General features: G+C 39.0%; 1 protein-coding gene across 1 annotated transcript; it reads left to right on the top strand.

Moving 5' to 3' along the window:
- The first annotated feature begins 12,758 nt into the window (after positions 1–12,758).
- On the top strand, positions 12,759–13,473 carry LOC138870720 (uncharacterized). The gene is made up of 2 exons (XM_070148553.1): positions 12,759–13,106; positions 13,204–13,473. Exons 1-2 carry the CDS (start codon positions 12,759–12,761, stop codon positions 13,471–13,473), a joined length of 618 nt encoding a protein of 205 aa, XP_070004654.1.
- Positions 13,474–14,178: the final 705 nt, after the last annotated feature.

Below are 14,178 nucleotides of genomic sequence, written 5' to 3' on the forward strand. Positions count from 1 at the left end.
TGAGTGGCCGTGCTAGAACCATGGAATCCGGGAATGCCTAACACCTTCTCCCTGGTTAACAAAATTCCTTACCTGAATTTCTAGTTTGCGGAATATAATACAGAGTTAATCTTTTTCTCGATTCGAGATTTGAACCGGTGACTTGGGACACCATAAATTGTCCCAAGTGGCGACTCTGAATTTAATAAATAAATAATCTCGTTTCGGCTGTCACTTTAAGTTGGAAAAAACTCCCCTTATATACTCCCTTCTATGAGGTGTAGGTAAAAAGGAGGTGTGACAGCTCTGGCGACTCTGCTGGGGAACCGAACCCAAAATCTCTGGTTCAGGGTTCAGAATTCGAGCTTAGATGAATTGTTATATTTGGCTTTATTTATTATTTGATTTTATTACATGTTTGGGCCTAATGTGCTAAATATTGCTTTTACCGCTTTGATATTATCTGAACTGTATATACAAACTGCTACGAAACCCCTCTCTTCTCTCTCATGAGGAGTGCACGCTGGTCGTGACTTCTTTCTGTTAGTGTCATATCCCAAATAGAACGAGGTTCGGACAAGTTGTAAAGCCGGATGATCTTTTGGTTACCGGTACGCAGCCCCCCCCCCTCGGTTTGAGTTGTCCGCTCGAGTACACAGTCTAGAATAAGACACCCAGGTTTTAAACCTAGAATAACTCAGCCTCATGTCGGATCCCTAGTAGAAACGCTTATCTGCATCATGTGCATTTGACTTTGGAGACTCAACACAGGGGTTGGGTCTGTCTAGGACAGATTTACCCGAAATGAAAAGATCATCCTGATGCATCCTAATGTGCTACATGTTACAATCTTCAAGGATAAAAGGGTCATTTGGGGGACCAATGGTAGTTGAGGAAAAATAAAAAAAAAAGGGAAAAAAGAGGGTGAAGTGTGAAAATAAAGCAAGTAGGGCCTAGTTATGTTTTTTGTTACATTTTATTAAAAAAAAGGAAAAAAAGAGCAGGGAAACTTCAAAAAGAATTTGCACTTTTTATCATTTTTCAAAAATCAAAAAATCAAAAAAAAAAGGAAAAAAAATCCAAAAAGATTTTACATGTTTCATCATTTTTCGAAAAAAATAGACAAAAAAATGTGTTTTCTATAAGTCAGTTGTTTTTTTTAAAATTCTCGCCCGTATCCAATCTGCCCGAACTACGCATACCTGATTCTCGTCTTTCGGGGCGTGATACGTAGGCAATCCACATAGGGTCCGGTCTTCCTAGTAAATCTTAGGTTCTTGGCTTTGCGGGGTCTTAGCCAAATTTTGCACTTCTAATCATGTTTTGGCCAAATAAGTTATTTTGCAAAAATAGCCTCAATCATGTCTTGCATGTGTCTAGTAGGGAATGTTATTGTCTCACATAGTGTTGGTTTAAGTTTTCTCATACAGGTGTGGATCCACTTACCGAAGTTTGAGCATGACAGATACCCCAGGACCACCGCATTCAGGAGTTGCTTAAGTAGATTTTTTATATTTGTTATTTTTATTTTATTTTTATGTTTTGAGTATGTTTTTTATGTCGTCTTTTACTTTCTGGTTTTGTACAGCAATATTGAGTTTTATGTTATTGTACTTTTATTTTGTATTTGGAAAGGTGTGGTGTAACTCAAAAATCGAAAAAAGATATCTTGCGTTTTTATATTTCCGTTAGAATTTTCTTTAGAAATACTACTCCTAGAAATCAAGAGGAAAAAAAAGAAAGTTTGAGGTGGTTTTATTTTAGGAAATTAGTATCTAGAATTTTATTTTTTTTTAAAAAAATTGCTTTTATACTTCCCTTAGTATATTAGGACCAAAATTCAAAAAAAAAAAAAAGAAGAAGAGAATTTTCTTTTAGTACCTCTTTAAAAGTTTTCTTTAAGGCATTAATTCCAAAATCCAAAAAGATTTTCTTGTGAGGTGTTTCTTTGGGAAATTAATGAAAGATAAAAAAAATTCTTTTTATTTTCATTAGAACTTTAGGATATTGTACATAAAAAAAAGCATATTTTATCTTTTGTTTATCATTAGAATTTTTCCTTTAGGCAATCAAAATTGAAATCCAAAAACATTCTGTTTTATCTTTTTCATTGCTTACTTCGAATTCTTGCGTCAGAATATCAAATAAAAATTCAAAATATTTTTCTGTGGTTTATTCTTTCGATCTTCTTTCTAAAAAAAAGAATCAAAAAATATTTTTTTTCTCTTCTAGGGTTTTTCCTTAATAATTTCCCATAGAGTGTTTGTTTCAAAACAAGAAAAAAAAAACAAAAAATATATGCTCGTTAAGCTGGAGTTTGCAATAGGTTATAGAACATTAAGTCTAGATAATTCAAAAACAAAAAAGAGATTTGTTTCTTTTATTTCCCTTTTCTCGTCAGAGTCATTAAGGTAAAAAGAAGAGAATGTTAATTTGTTTCCTTTATTCCCGATCTGCCAGAACTACGCAAAGATCTGATTCATGCGGGGTCATGATACGTAGGCAACATACATAGGTTCGATCGAATCATTTTTTTTATTAAAAGAAAAAAAAAGGGAAAAAAAGAAAAGGAAAAAAGAGGTGGAATTGTGGGATGTGAGATATGAGAGAAAGAAAGGGTGATGATTAAAAAAAAGAGAAATGAAGGAAAATGGGCAAGCCAGCAAATGCTAAAAAAGCAAAGAAAAAAGAGGTTGAAATGAACAAATTGGGATGATGCCAACTGACCTTTGCACCCTCGAAGTCATTTTAGAACCGATAACTGTGGCTAGGTGCATTGCACATAAAGTGAAATTATCTTATGTTAAATGCTCTAACGCTAACGTGATGGCTTTATTTTGTTATATTCATAGCAGAAGGGTGGTTGGTTTGTGGTTTTAAAGTGGTAACTCTTCTCTACAACATAAAGTCAAAGGCAATGGCAGACAACAACAGAACTGAGTTGGTTGATACCGGCGCTCAAAAGCAGTTGGTTGAACAGGACAATGGGTTTGTTGAAGAGGTAAAGATGTTAAAACAACACATGGCTGACATGTATCAGGCTTGGATGACTGGGAAGGCGCCACCCCCGCCACCACCTAGCTTCCTAGATGCTGCCCTTACCTAAACTCCGGACACAATGCCAGATGATCCTCCATACTCTCCAGATCCACCCGCTTATCTCCAAGCTCATGATGCCCAATATTACCCCTCAGAGGTTGCCCACAAGGTTCCTTACTCATACAAATAGGGCCCAAGGGATGAGCCTCATGTTGAAAATGAAAGGTTCACAGGAAGAAAAGGGAAAGATGGGGCACCCAAGAGGCTAAAAGGCATAGAACAGTCCTTAAAGAACAAGCAAGGAACGGGAGACCAGGGAAGCATGGCTTACAAGGAACTATCTGTGTCCCCTGACGTTCGCCTGCCCGCGGGGTTTAAAGTGCCAAAATTTAACTTGTATGATGGGTCTGGGGATCCGGTAACACACCTGAAGGTTTATTGCAGTGAAATGAGAGGTGTTAGAGAGAAAGATGACTTGATGATGGCGTATTTCAGTAAGAGCCTGACTGGGGCAGCTTTGGACTGGCATGCTCGTCAAGATGTTGGTAAGTGGTCTACATTGGGTGACATGGATCAAGATTTTGTTCAATACTTTCAATACAAATCAGGTGTTACCCCAGACCGCTCCTCCATATCTAGGATGGGAAAGAAGCCGAAGGAAAGCTTTAGAGAGTTTGGGCTCAGATGGAGGGAGCAGGCTGCTCGAGTCAATACCCCGATTGGTGAAGAAGAAATGATTGAGCTTTTCCTACAAGCCCAGGGGCCCACCTACTTCAGTCATTTGATCCCGGCCTTGGGGAAGCCTTTCAATGATGTGTTAAGAATGGGGGAGCTAATAGAAGAGGGAATCAAGTCAGGCAAAATCATGAGTTGTTCGAAAAACATTCAGAACATCCCAGTAAGCTTGGGTGGAAAAAAGAGAAACAGAGAAGATGATCCAATGAGCTTTCCCGATCAATACTTCCAGCCTCCACATCGTCCCTGTGGATATCCTTATGCACCAGATGATCCTCCCCAATGCCACTTCTTTCCACACAACTCTCAAAGTCGTACATCACTCTCCCAGTACCCAGTTCCACAAAATGTCTATCTACCCCCACGAGCCTACCGAAAACCCCCTAGATCAGGTTTTCGGTCGAATCAAGCCTTTAAGAACGAGAGGTTACGGAAGAAGAATACATTCACTCCATTGGGAGAGTCATATGCCAGTTTGTTCCAGAGGCTAAGGATATTGGACATGTTGAAGTCGACCTAGATAAAAATGCCAGACCCTTTTCCAAAGAAGTTTGATTTTTCTCAAAGGTGCGCATATTGCTCGGATGCCCCGGGGCATGACATAGAGAAGTGTTGGAATCTGAAGAATGCAATTTAGAAGCTTATTCATGTAGGCGACATTGTCGTGCAATATCCAGATGCAGCAGACACTAGCCAAAGTCTGTCACCTGTGTATAATGAGACGCATATGGTGGGTATGATTTATTTTGAAAAGGAATGTAAGAATTCTTATGGGATCCTTGGAGGTCCACGTGCTACGAAGCTTTCAGCGCTATCAGAGGTTGATCCTAAGAATGAGCAGGCAAAGGGAACCCAAAGACAATCGGTTCAGCACAATGTGATGGAGGCTTGTGAAGGTCCTAGCATTGTTGATGCAGAAGTCAGTGGATAATATGTTGAGTTTGATGATTCGAAAGACGCTCTTTTCTTGGTTTGCCAGGGAGGAGTTTTGGTGGTTTATTTTGTTGTCATTTCTGTTGTCCTGGTTATTACAGGGTTGTAACCCGGATATTGTCTTGTGACTCAAACCCTTCTATCCTTTTATTTTGCTTAGTTTGTTTAGTCATAATAGCCCATTTAGTGTTGTCTAGGTTTGTTCTAGGTTTGTAACCCCAGTTTGGTTTGTTTGTTTTGTTGTCCAAACCCTTTCACCATCTGTCTAATGCAATTTTCTGTTTTCTGTGATTTCTAGTCATTTTCGTTTAGTTCTCTTTTCTTTTTATAGTTCTTTTCCTATTGACTCTAGTAACATGACATGCACGCGTAACTCTCAGCCTGGTTTTAAAAGTCAGTTTAATCACGAAGCAATGAAACAATGTTGAAGATGTAAGGACAATTGAGGGAAATAAGTAAAGGCATTTTGAGATCACTTCAAGCCTGAATTGTGTGAAACTGGGGCAGGTAGAACATAAAAATACACTATTGAAATGCATTATGCTGCATCAGGTGAAGATAATGGCAAGTTTGCCCCAAATTTGTAGGGGGACATTCGTGGTAATGAGAGTCAGGGTGTTGTCCAATGGGGCTTGATAACTAACAGATGTAGAAGGCAAATGCGTGGAAATGATTATCAAGTCTAGTGCAATCAAAAGATGTTACAAAGGTTTTCCTTAGTTTGTTTAATTGTGTAGTTCGCACTTGGCATATTTTGGAGATTGGAATGACGAAGGCATTTTGTTCTGCTATCTAAACACTTTATCCTTCGTTACCCTTTTGAGCCTTATCTATTTTCTTTCATACCCCTCTTCCGGAATCAATAGCAAAGATCAGAAATGCAAGCGTGAAAGATGAGTAAAGGAAAAAGAGAAAAGAAAAAGAACGAAAAGAGAGAGAAGAAAAAGAAGAAGAAAGAGAAAAGGAAAAAAGAAAAGAAAAGAAAAAAAAAGAAGAAGAAGAAGAAAAACAACAACAAAAAGAAAAAGAAGGAAAGAAGAGAAAAGAAAAAGAAAAGAAAATCACAACAAACAAAGTAATTCTTATAACATGAACTACGTTCAACTTGATTCCTTTTAAGGATACGTAGGCAGCCTCACGGTTCGGTCCCATAAAAATAAAAATTTAAAAGTCCCCAAGCAAAGAAACTGGGGTAGAAGTTGTGGTTGTTGTAAGAGATCTGATTCCAAAAGTTGTAAATTTGAGCCCTTTTAAGCTGTTTTTGAGCCTTTATGGTACCCTTTCTTTCTAAACCCATCCAAAAGCCCACATTACGGTCCAAAGAAAGACCTTCCGATCAATCTTTGTGTAGTGCCAAGGCAAGCTAGTTAGAGGTATGATTCACATCAGGGGCAACACTCCGTTCTACTCAAGGAAAACAAAAATGAGAGAGTCTTATTGGTGAAAACCTTCGCAGGCACCATAAGGCGACATTAAGTTGAGAGAAAGAACAAAATGAGAGAGGCCTGATGGTGAAAACCCTTCGGGCACTACAAGTCGAGTAAGGATCATGAATCAGATTGGAAAATCGGAGCATTGAAGCTCAGTTTCACGACAAAGAGGTATAATAAGAGTTGAATATCAGACTTGCTCAACAGAATAGGCCACATGTGCATGTCATGGTCATTAGAGTTGCTATCCACATCTGATATGTTTCTACTTTGTAGTTTTCTTATTAGGGATCATCTCTTTCCTTTGTCCTTTACTATGTTCCTTTTGTCTTGTTTACTTCCTCTTCTTGAGTCTGTCGGTCAAAATAAGTGAGAAATGACTTCAAAATTTACCACCAACTTTCCAATTTCACAAAACGGGATCTGTCCAGCACATCAAAGTGGCATAAGTTAGGAAAGATCGATGTGCGCATTGAGTTGGTAACAATCAACATGTTTTGGGATTCATATGAAATACAAAGGTTTGGTATATATCAATTCATGAACAATGCAACAGATGGAGGGTGTTAGGTGAATAGATTAAGGGTATTTTCTGTGATAAGATTGACAGAGAATGTGGTTAACCAATAACAATCAAGGTCTTCTAAGTGGAAATCAAAGTTTTCATGGAAAGTGAAGGAGAATAGACCTCAAGGCCAATGCTAGTGGGTTTAGTCAGGAAAGAACAACATGCACATTGAGTGGACGGTAATTGACGTGCTTTGGGATTCATGGGAGACACAAAGGTTGGTAAATGTCAGTTCATGAGTAATGCAACAGATAGAGGGTATTGGGTCTGAACGGAGAAGAGGTATTTTCTGTGATGAGGATGACAAAGAAAAGGATTAGTCAAGGAACAAGCAAGGTCTTCGAGTAGAAATCGGTTATCATGAGAAGTGAAGGAGCAACCGCCCTCAAAGTCAAGGCCACAACCCAACCACCATATTTTAAACTGACAAGATTTTTCTTTGATTTGAAACAGGGGCAGAAAATTTCGTTTGTTTCGGAGAAACCCACCGCAAGGAAAGGCAAGCACCAGACAGGTTTGACCGTAAATTCTCAGGACCCTCCTGGATAATGGGATTTAATTTTAAAATCTCAGGACGCTCCTGGATAATGGGATTTAATTTTAAATTTTCAGGACCCTCCTGGATAATGGGATTTAATTTTTTAATTTCAGGACCCTCCTGGATAATGGGATTTAATTTTAAATTCTCAGGACCCTCCTGGATAATGGGATTTAATTTTAAATTCTCAGGACCCTCCTGGATAATGGGATTTAATTTTAAGTTTTCAGGACCCTCCTAGATAATGGGATTTAATTTTAAGTTCTCACGACCCTCCTCGATAATGGAATTTAATTTTAAATGCTCAGGACCCTCCTGGATAATGGGATTTAATTTTAAAATCTCAGGACCCTCCTGGATAATGGGATTTAATTTTAAATTTTCAGGACCCTCCTGGATAATGGAATTTAGTTTTAAGTTTTCAGGACCCTCCTGGATAGTGAGATTTAATTTTAAATGCTCAGGACCCTCCTGGATAATGGGATTTAATTTTAAATGTTCAGGACCTTCCTGGATAATGGGATTTAGTTTTATGTTTTCAAGACCCTCCTGGATAATGGGATTTAATTTTAAAATTTCAGGGCCCTCCTGGATAATGGGATTTAATTTTATGTTTTCAGGACCCTCCTGGATAATGGGATTTAATTTTAAATTTTCAGGACCCTCCTGGATAATGGTATTTAGTTTTTAAATTTTCAGGACCCTCCTGGATAATGGGATTTAATTTTAAAATTTCAGGGCCCTCCTGGATAATGGGTTTTAATCTTAAAAATTCTCAGGACCCTCCTGGACAATGTGACTTAGTTAAAATTCAAAACGTTCATGAGTAACAAGATCTAGCTAGGCTCTACCTTGAGGAAATATAAGTTTGGCTTTGAAGTTTTCATGCTTAGGATAAGATTCAATTTGAAATTTTAAGGACCCTCTTGAATAATGGGACTTAGTTTAATACCTCCCTTAGATGCTAAGATTTAGCTTAAGTTTCACCGTTAGGAAGTTGAATTTAGCTCTGAAATTTTCACCCTTAAGATGAGATTTGATTTTAAATTTCAGGACCCTCCTGGATAATGGAATTTAGTTTTAGGTGTTCAGGACCCGCCTGGTTAATGAGATTTAGTTTTAGGTGTTCAGGACCTGGCTGGTTAATGAGATTTAGTTTTAGAAGTTCAGGACCCGCCTGGATAATGGGATTTAGTTTTAAGGTTTCAGGACCCTCCTGGATAATGGGATTTAATTTTTTGTTGTCAGGACCCTCCTGGATAATGGGATGTAGTTTAAGACTTTCTTAGATAACAAGATGTAGCAGGAGTAACACCTTGAGAAGATATGATTTAGATTTTTAAAGCCGTCATTTAACTAGGAGTTTTCAGGACCCTCCTGGATAATGGGATTTAGCTTTCAAATTCATAGAGATATTTGGTAACATGATTCAATGCGCCCAGCATCAAACTGGGGCAGATGTTTTCTTTGTTTTGTTTATTTTGTGGAAATCAGGTGCCCACCTGAAAAACAAGGGAATACAGTCCAAGTTTTTGGCAATCAGGCGCCCACCTGGAGAACAAGGGAACACACTCAAGTTTTGGTAATCAGGTGCCCACTCGAAGAACAAGGGAATATATTTTCAAGTTCAGTAATCAGGCGCCCACCTGGAGAACAAGGGAGTACAATTCAAGTTTTAGCTTTCAAATTCTTACTGATATGTGGTAACATGATTTAGTTTACAATCACATATGTGCCCAGCTACCAAATTGGGGCAGAAAATTTTCTTTGTTTCGTCTATTTTTGTTGAAATCAGGCGCCTACCTGAAGAACAAGGGAATACATTTTAAAGTTTCAGCAATCAGGCGCCCACCTGGAGAACAAGGGAATACATTTTTCAAAGTTCAGTAATCAGGCGCCCACCTGGAGATCAAGGGAATACATTTTTCAAAGTTTGGCAATCAGGCGCCTACCTGAAGAACAAGGGAATACATTTCTCAAGTTTGGCAATCAGGCACCCACCTGGAAAACAAGGAAATACATTTCAAGTTCAGTAATTAGGAGCCCACCTGGAGAACAAAGGAACACAGAAAGTTTCAGTAATCGGGCGCCCACCTGGAGAATAAGGGAAGACAGTTCAAGTTTCAAGGGAAAGTAGTTCCGAAGGAAGACAGTTCAAGATTTGGCAATCAGGCACCCACCTGGAAAACAAGGGAATTCTCTTCAGAATGCAATTCAAGTCAGCAACAAAAAAAACTCGCGGCAGGAATGCGAGTCAACAGTCCGAGATGATCAACAAAAGTTAGTCACAATCCAAAATAATAAAACAAAAAAAGAAGAAAGGCAAGAAGTGAATCCAAATGTAGAAGTTGATGAAAGATGTGAGCTGCTCAAGACATGACCGAGGTCACAATCTCTGCATGACCCGTATTGTTTTGAAAATCCGAAGAAGAACGAACTAGCACCTGCAACTAGCAAGCGTCAAGGTTCAAATCCAAAGTCTGTATGAAGAACCATTCAAAACTCAAGATCAAGCTTCAGAAGAATTATAGATAGGAATCTTGTAACTCGTAGTTGATAGGCTTAGCTAGTCTTTTTCATGTTTTGATTTTTTATGTAACATCAGGCCCGTGGACCGGAACCTCGGCGGAATGGCACCTCGACCGGCTCTCCACCTCGGCATACTCCGCCATCTCACTCATCTCTGAACTACACGTGGCCTGATTCCTTTATAGCCAAGGATATGTAGGCAGCTCAGATACCAGGACTCGGTCACATTCCCCTTTTTTCTTAGTTTTGGTTTCTTTAAATAAGGGTCGGGTCAAAATACCTGTCTAGTCGTTCTTTGTCCGAAAATGCTTCGCATTTCCAGTCAAAGAGGGCAGCTGTAGACATGTGATTTTTGACCCTCCCCAAGATTTTTTATATTTTAGCATGTAAATATTTAATTTAGGCCTAATATAGCTATTTTAACTCATTTTTACTCTTTTACTTTATTTTATTACAAGAAAACGAAAATTATAAAAATAGGTTCATTAATGTTTTGCAGTCATTTTTAATCTTAAAAAATACAAAAAATAGTATCGTATTTTTATTTTAATATGATATTTGAAAATACCAAAAATAGGTTTGTTTTAACGGTTAGCTTTATTTTAATAATTATTTCAATAGTAGGATTAATTAATAAATGAGATCGTACTTTTCATCTCGTTCGCAAGGAAAGAGTAAAACTTGGGCTCGAGCAACCCATTTTTCGGTCTAATTTTGGACCTAACCCATAATTTTCAAGCCCATAATTCCTAGGCCCATACCCCTTAACCTAAATATAACCCTAAAATCCTAAACCTATAAAGGGAAGACCCTAGACTAACGCCAGAAGGGGGGGGGAAAATTCTAGACCTAGGGATAAAATAAACCCATGAGCGCCGTTTTCTGACCTTGAGAGACCACCTTCCCCGATGGGTCTTCTTCTAGAAAACAAATCAGCCATTTTCATGGCTTTGGCTTAACAAAAAAACAGATCCATGCCAAATGCTTCTTCATCTTCTTCTGAAAACACAAAAACAAGAAGAACCCTTCAGCCCTCTAGATTTTCGGTCTCCACCCAGCAGTGACCACCTGCTACTATTTTCAGTCTAAAACGAGAGCAGCAACAGTGAGGAAGAGTTTCTACTTTTTCTGCTCATTCTTTGGTTGTCGTCAAAAAACAACGGCATTTCAGATGAGTCTGAGTTCCGTTAAAGCCCATTTGTAGGTCGCTAGCTCCGAGTTGGATCGTTTCAGTTTCGTTGGAGATTCCGGCAAGGTTCCGGTGCTGCTGCATTTCCTGTTCGGGTCCAAATTTTTATTTTTCCGTCTGTTTTGATGTACAAACCCTTCTATCATTTATTTTGAATGAAATGCAATTTCCCTTTTCCATTACTCCTTATAGTGTCATTTTTTTCTTTGTACAGTTCTTTTTATGCTGATTTCAATGACATAACATACATGAGGAATCTTCGGCCAAGTCTTAAGAGCCAATCTAACTCTAAAATAATAATCCAAGAAATAGAGTGTTATGATGAAATAGAATATGATGAAGAGGAGGCATTTGAGGAAATTAGTAAAGAACTAAATCATTTTGAAGAGAAACCCAAGCCTAATCTGAATGAAATTGAAGCAATCAATTTAGGGGATCCAGATAATATTAGGGAAACCAAGATAAGTGTACACTTGGAACCGCAAATCAAGGAATAAATAATCAAAGCACTGTTTGAATATAAAGACAGTCTTGCATGGTCATATGACGACATGCCGGGTCTAAGTACTGACTTGGTGGTTCACAAATTTCCCACTAACCTAACATTCCCTCCCGTCAAACAGAAGCTAAGGAAGTTCAAAACTGACATGAGTGTGAAGATCAAGGAAGAAATCACAAAACAGTTGGATGCAAAAGTCATTTGAGTCACACGATACCCCACTTGGTTAGCTAATATTGTGCCAGTACCAAAGAAGGATGGAAAAAACTAGGGTGTGCGTTGACTACCGTGATCTCAACAAAGCAAGTCCAAAGGATAATTTCCCATTGCCAAATATCAACATTTTGATTGACAACTGTGCCAAGCATGGGATCGGGTCTTTTGTGGATTGTTATGCAGGGCACCACCAGATCTTGATGGATGAGAAGGACGCAAAAAAGACAGCATTCGTCATACCATGGGAAACTTATTGTTATTGGGTAATGCCATTTGGTTTGAAAAACGCTGGGGCAACTTACATGAGGACAATGACTATTGTGTTCCATAACATGATACACAAGAAGATTGAGGTTTATGTAGATGATGTGATCATAAAGTCGAAGCAATAGTCTGACCATGTCGGAGATTTGAGGAAATTTTTCAAGAGGCTCCGCAGGTACAATCTTAAGCTTAACCCTGCCAAGTGTGCATTTGGTGTTCCGTCTAGAAATCTATTGGGATTCATAGTCAGTCGGCGAGGCATTTAGTTGGATCCGTCAAAGATCAAAGCTATCCAGGAATTACCACCGCCAAGGAATAAGACTGAGGTGATGAGTTTGCTCGGGCATTTAAACTACATCAGCAGGTTTATTGCTAAACTCACGACAACTTGCGAGCCCATCTTTAAGTTGCTGAAGAAGGACGTTGTGGTCAAATAGACTGATGAGTTCTAGGAAGCATTTGATAAGATCAAGGGGTACTTGTCAAACCCACTTGTGTTGGTCCCGCCCTTTGATTTTCTATTTGAAGGTCTTGACAATTTATTTGGTTGTGTGTTGGGTCAACATGACATCACTGGTAGGAAGGAGCAAGCCATCTATTATCTCAGCAAGAAGTTTACATCTTATGAGGTTAAGTATACTCCCCTTGAAAGGACATGTTGCGCCTTGAATTGGGTGGCACAAAAATTGAAGCATTATCTGTCATCCTACACTACTTACCTCAATTCTCGTCTGGACCCTCTAAAGTATATCTTTCAGAAGACTATTCCCACATGAAGACTTGCAAAGTGGCAGATTTTGCTCACAAAGTTTGACATTATCTATGTGACTCGGACCGCGATGAAGGCCCAAGCATTAGCCGATAATTTGGCCGAAAATTCAGTGGATGAAGAGTATGAGCCATTGAGGACTTATTTTCCTGATGAAGAAGTGATGCATATCGATAAGGTGGAGCAAGATGAAAAGCCAGGTTGGAAACTTTTCTTTGATGGAGCCGCTAACATGAAAGGTGTCAGAATAGGGGCTGTGCTCATTTCTGAAATAGGGCATCACTACACTGTTATGGCCCAGCTTCGTTTCTATTGTACTAACAACATGGCTGAGTATGAAGCATGCATTCTGCGTTTAAGGTTAGCGGTAGATATGGGAGTCCAGGAAGTCTTGGTCTTGGGAGATTCGGATCTTTTGGTGCACTAGATTCAGGGAGAATGGGAGACTCGAGATTTAAAGCTCATACCGTATCGACAATGTTTGCATGATTTTTGTCAACGCTTTCGATCAATAGAATTTAGGCATATTCCGAGGATCCATAATGAGGTTGCCGATGCCTTGGACCTTGGCGTCAATGTTGCATCATCCGGACAAAGCTTATGTTGACCCTTTGCATATTCAAGTTCGTGATCAACATGCCTACCATAATGTGGTTAAGAAAGAACTCGATGGTGAACCATGGTTCCATGATATCAGGGAATACATCAAGATGGGGGTATATCCAGTACAAGCCACAGGTGATCAAAGAGAACAATTTGACGTTTGGCTAGTGGATTTTTCTTGAGCGGGGGAATTTCGTACAAGAGAACTCCAGATCTTGGACTGTTGAGATGCATAGATGCTAAACAAGCCATAACTATTATGACCGAAGTGCATTCTGGAGTTTGCGGGCCGCATATGAGTGGGTATGTTCTGGCAAAGAAAATTCTTCGAGCAGGTTATTATTGGCTCACCATGGAACGAGATTGCATCAGCTTTGTGCGCAAGTGTCATCAATGCCAAGTACATGGTGATTTGATTCATTCTCCGCCATTTGAGTTGTCGTGCCCCCTTTTTATGAAAGTGAAATCGGGTTCATGACATTTGGGAGGACAACTCGTTCCCTTTTGGGAATTGGGTTTTTTGGGTTGAAGAGTCGCCACCTAATGATTAAAGTGCATTAGGACACTAAAGAAGAGTTCGAGTTGGAAAACCAGAGTTCGGGTAAGGGCTAGAAATTATCTCGAGGGGAAGGTGTTAGGCACCCTCCAAGATCTACTAGTGTGGTTCCCGACCATGTTACAATTGTGACTTTAACTAACAAGTAAGCAAATAAAGGTCTCAAATAGAAGGGGATTTACACATAATGTTGCAAGTGAATTGAAAGTTTGAAGAAAAAGAAAACATAAATCTTAAGCAAATAGTCTGAACAGTTAAAAAGGGGATAACAAGTAAAGGGTAAGGGGTCCTAGGTTTACAAACAATATGGATCACATCAATGCAATACCCG

Source organism: Nicotiana sylvestris, chromosome 6 (genome assembly GCF_000393655.2).
Source record: "Nicotiana sylvestris chromosome 6, ASM39365v2, whole genome shotgun sequence".
Taxonomy (NCBI): Eukaryota; Viridiplantae; Streptophyta; class Magnoliopsida; order Solanales; family Solanaceae; genus Nicotiana; species Nicotiana sylvestris.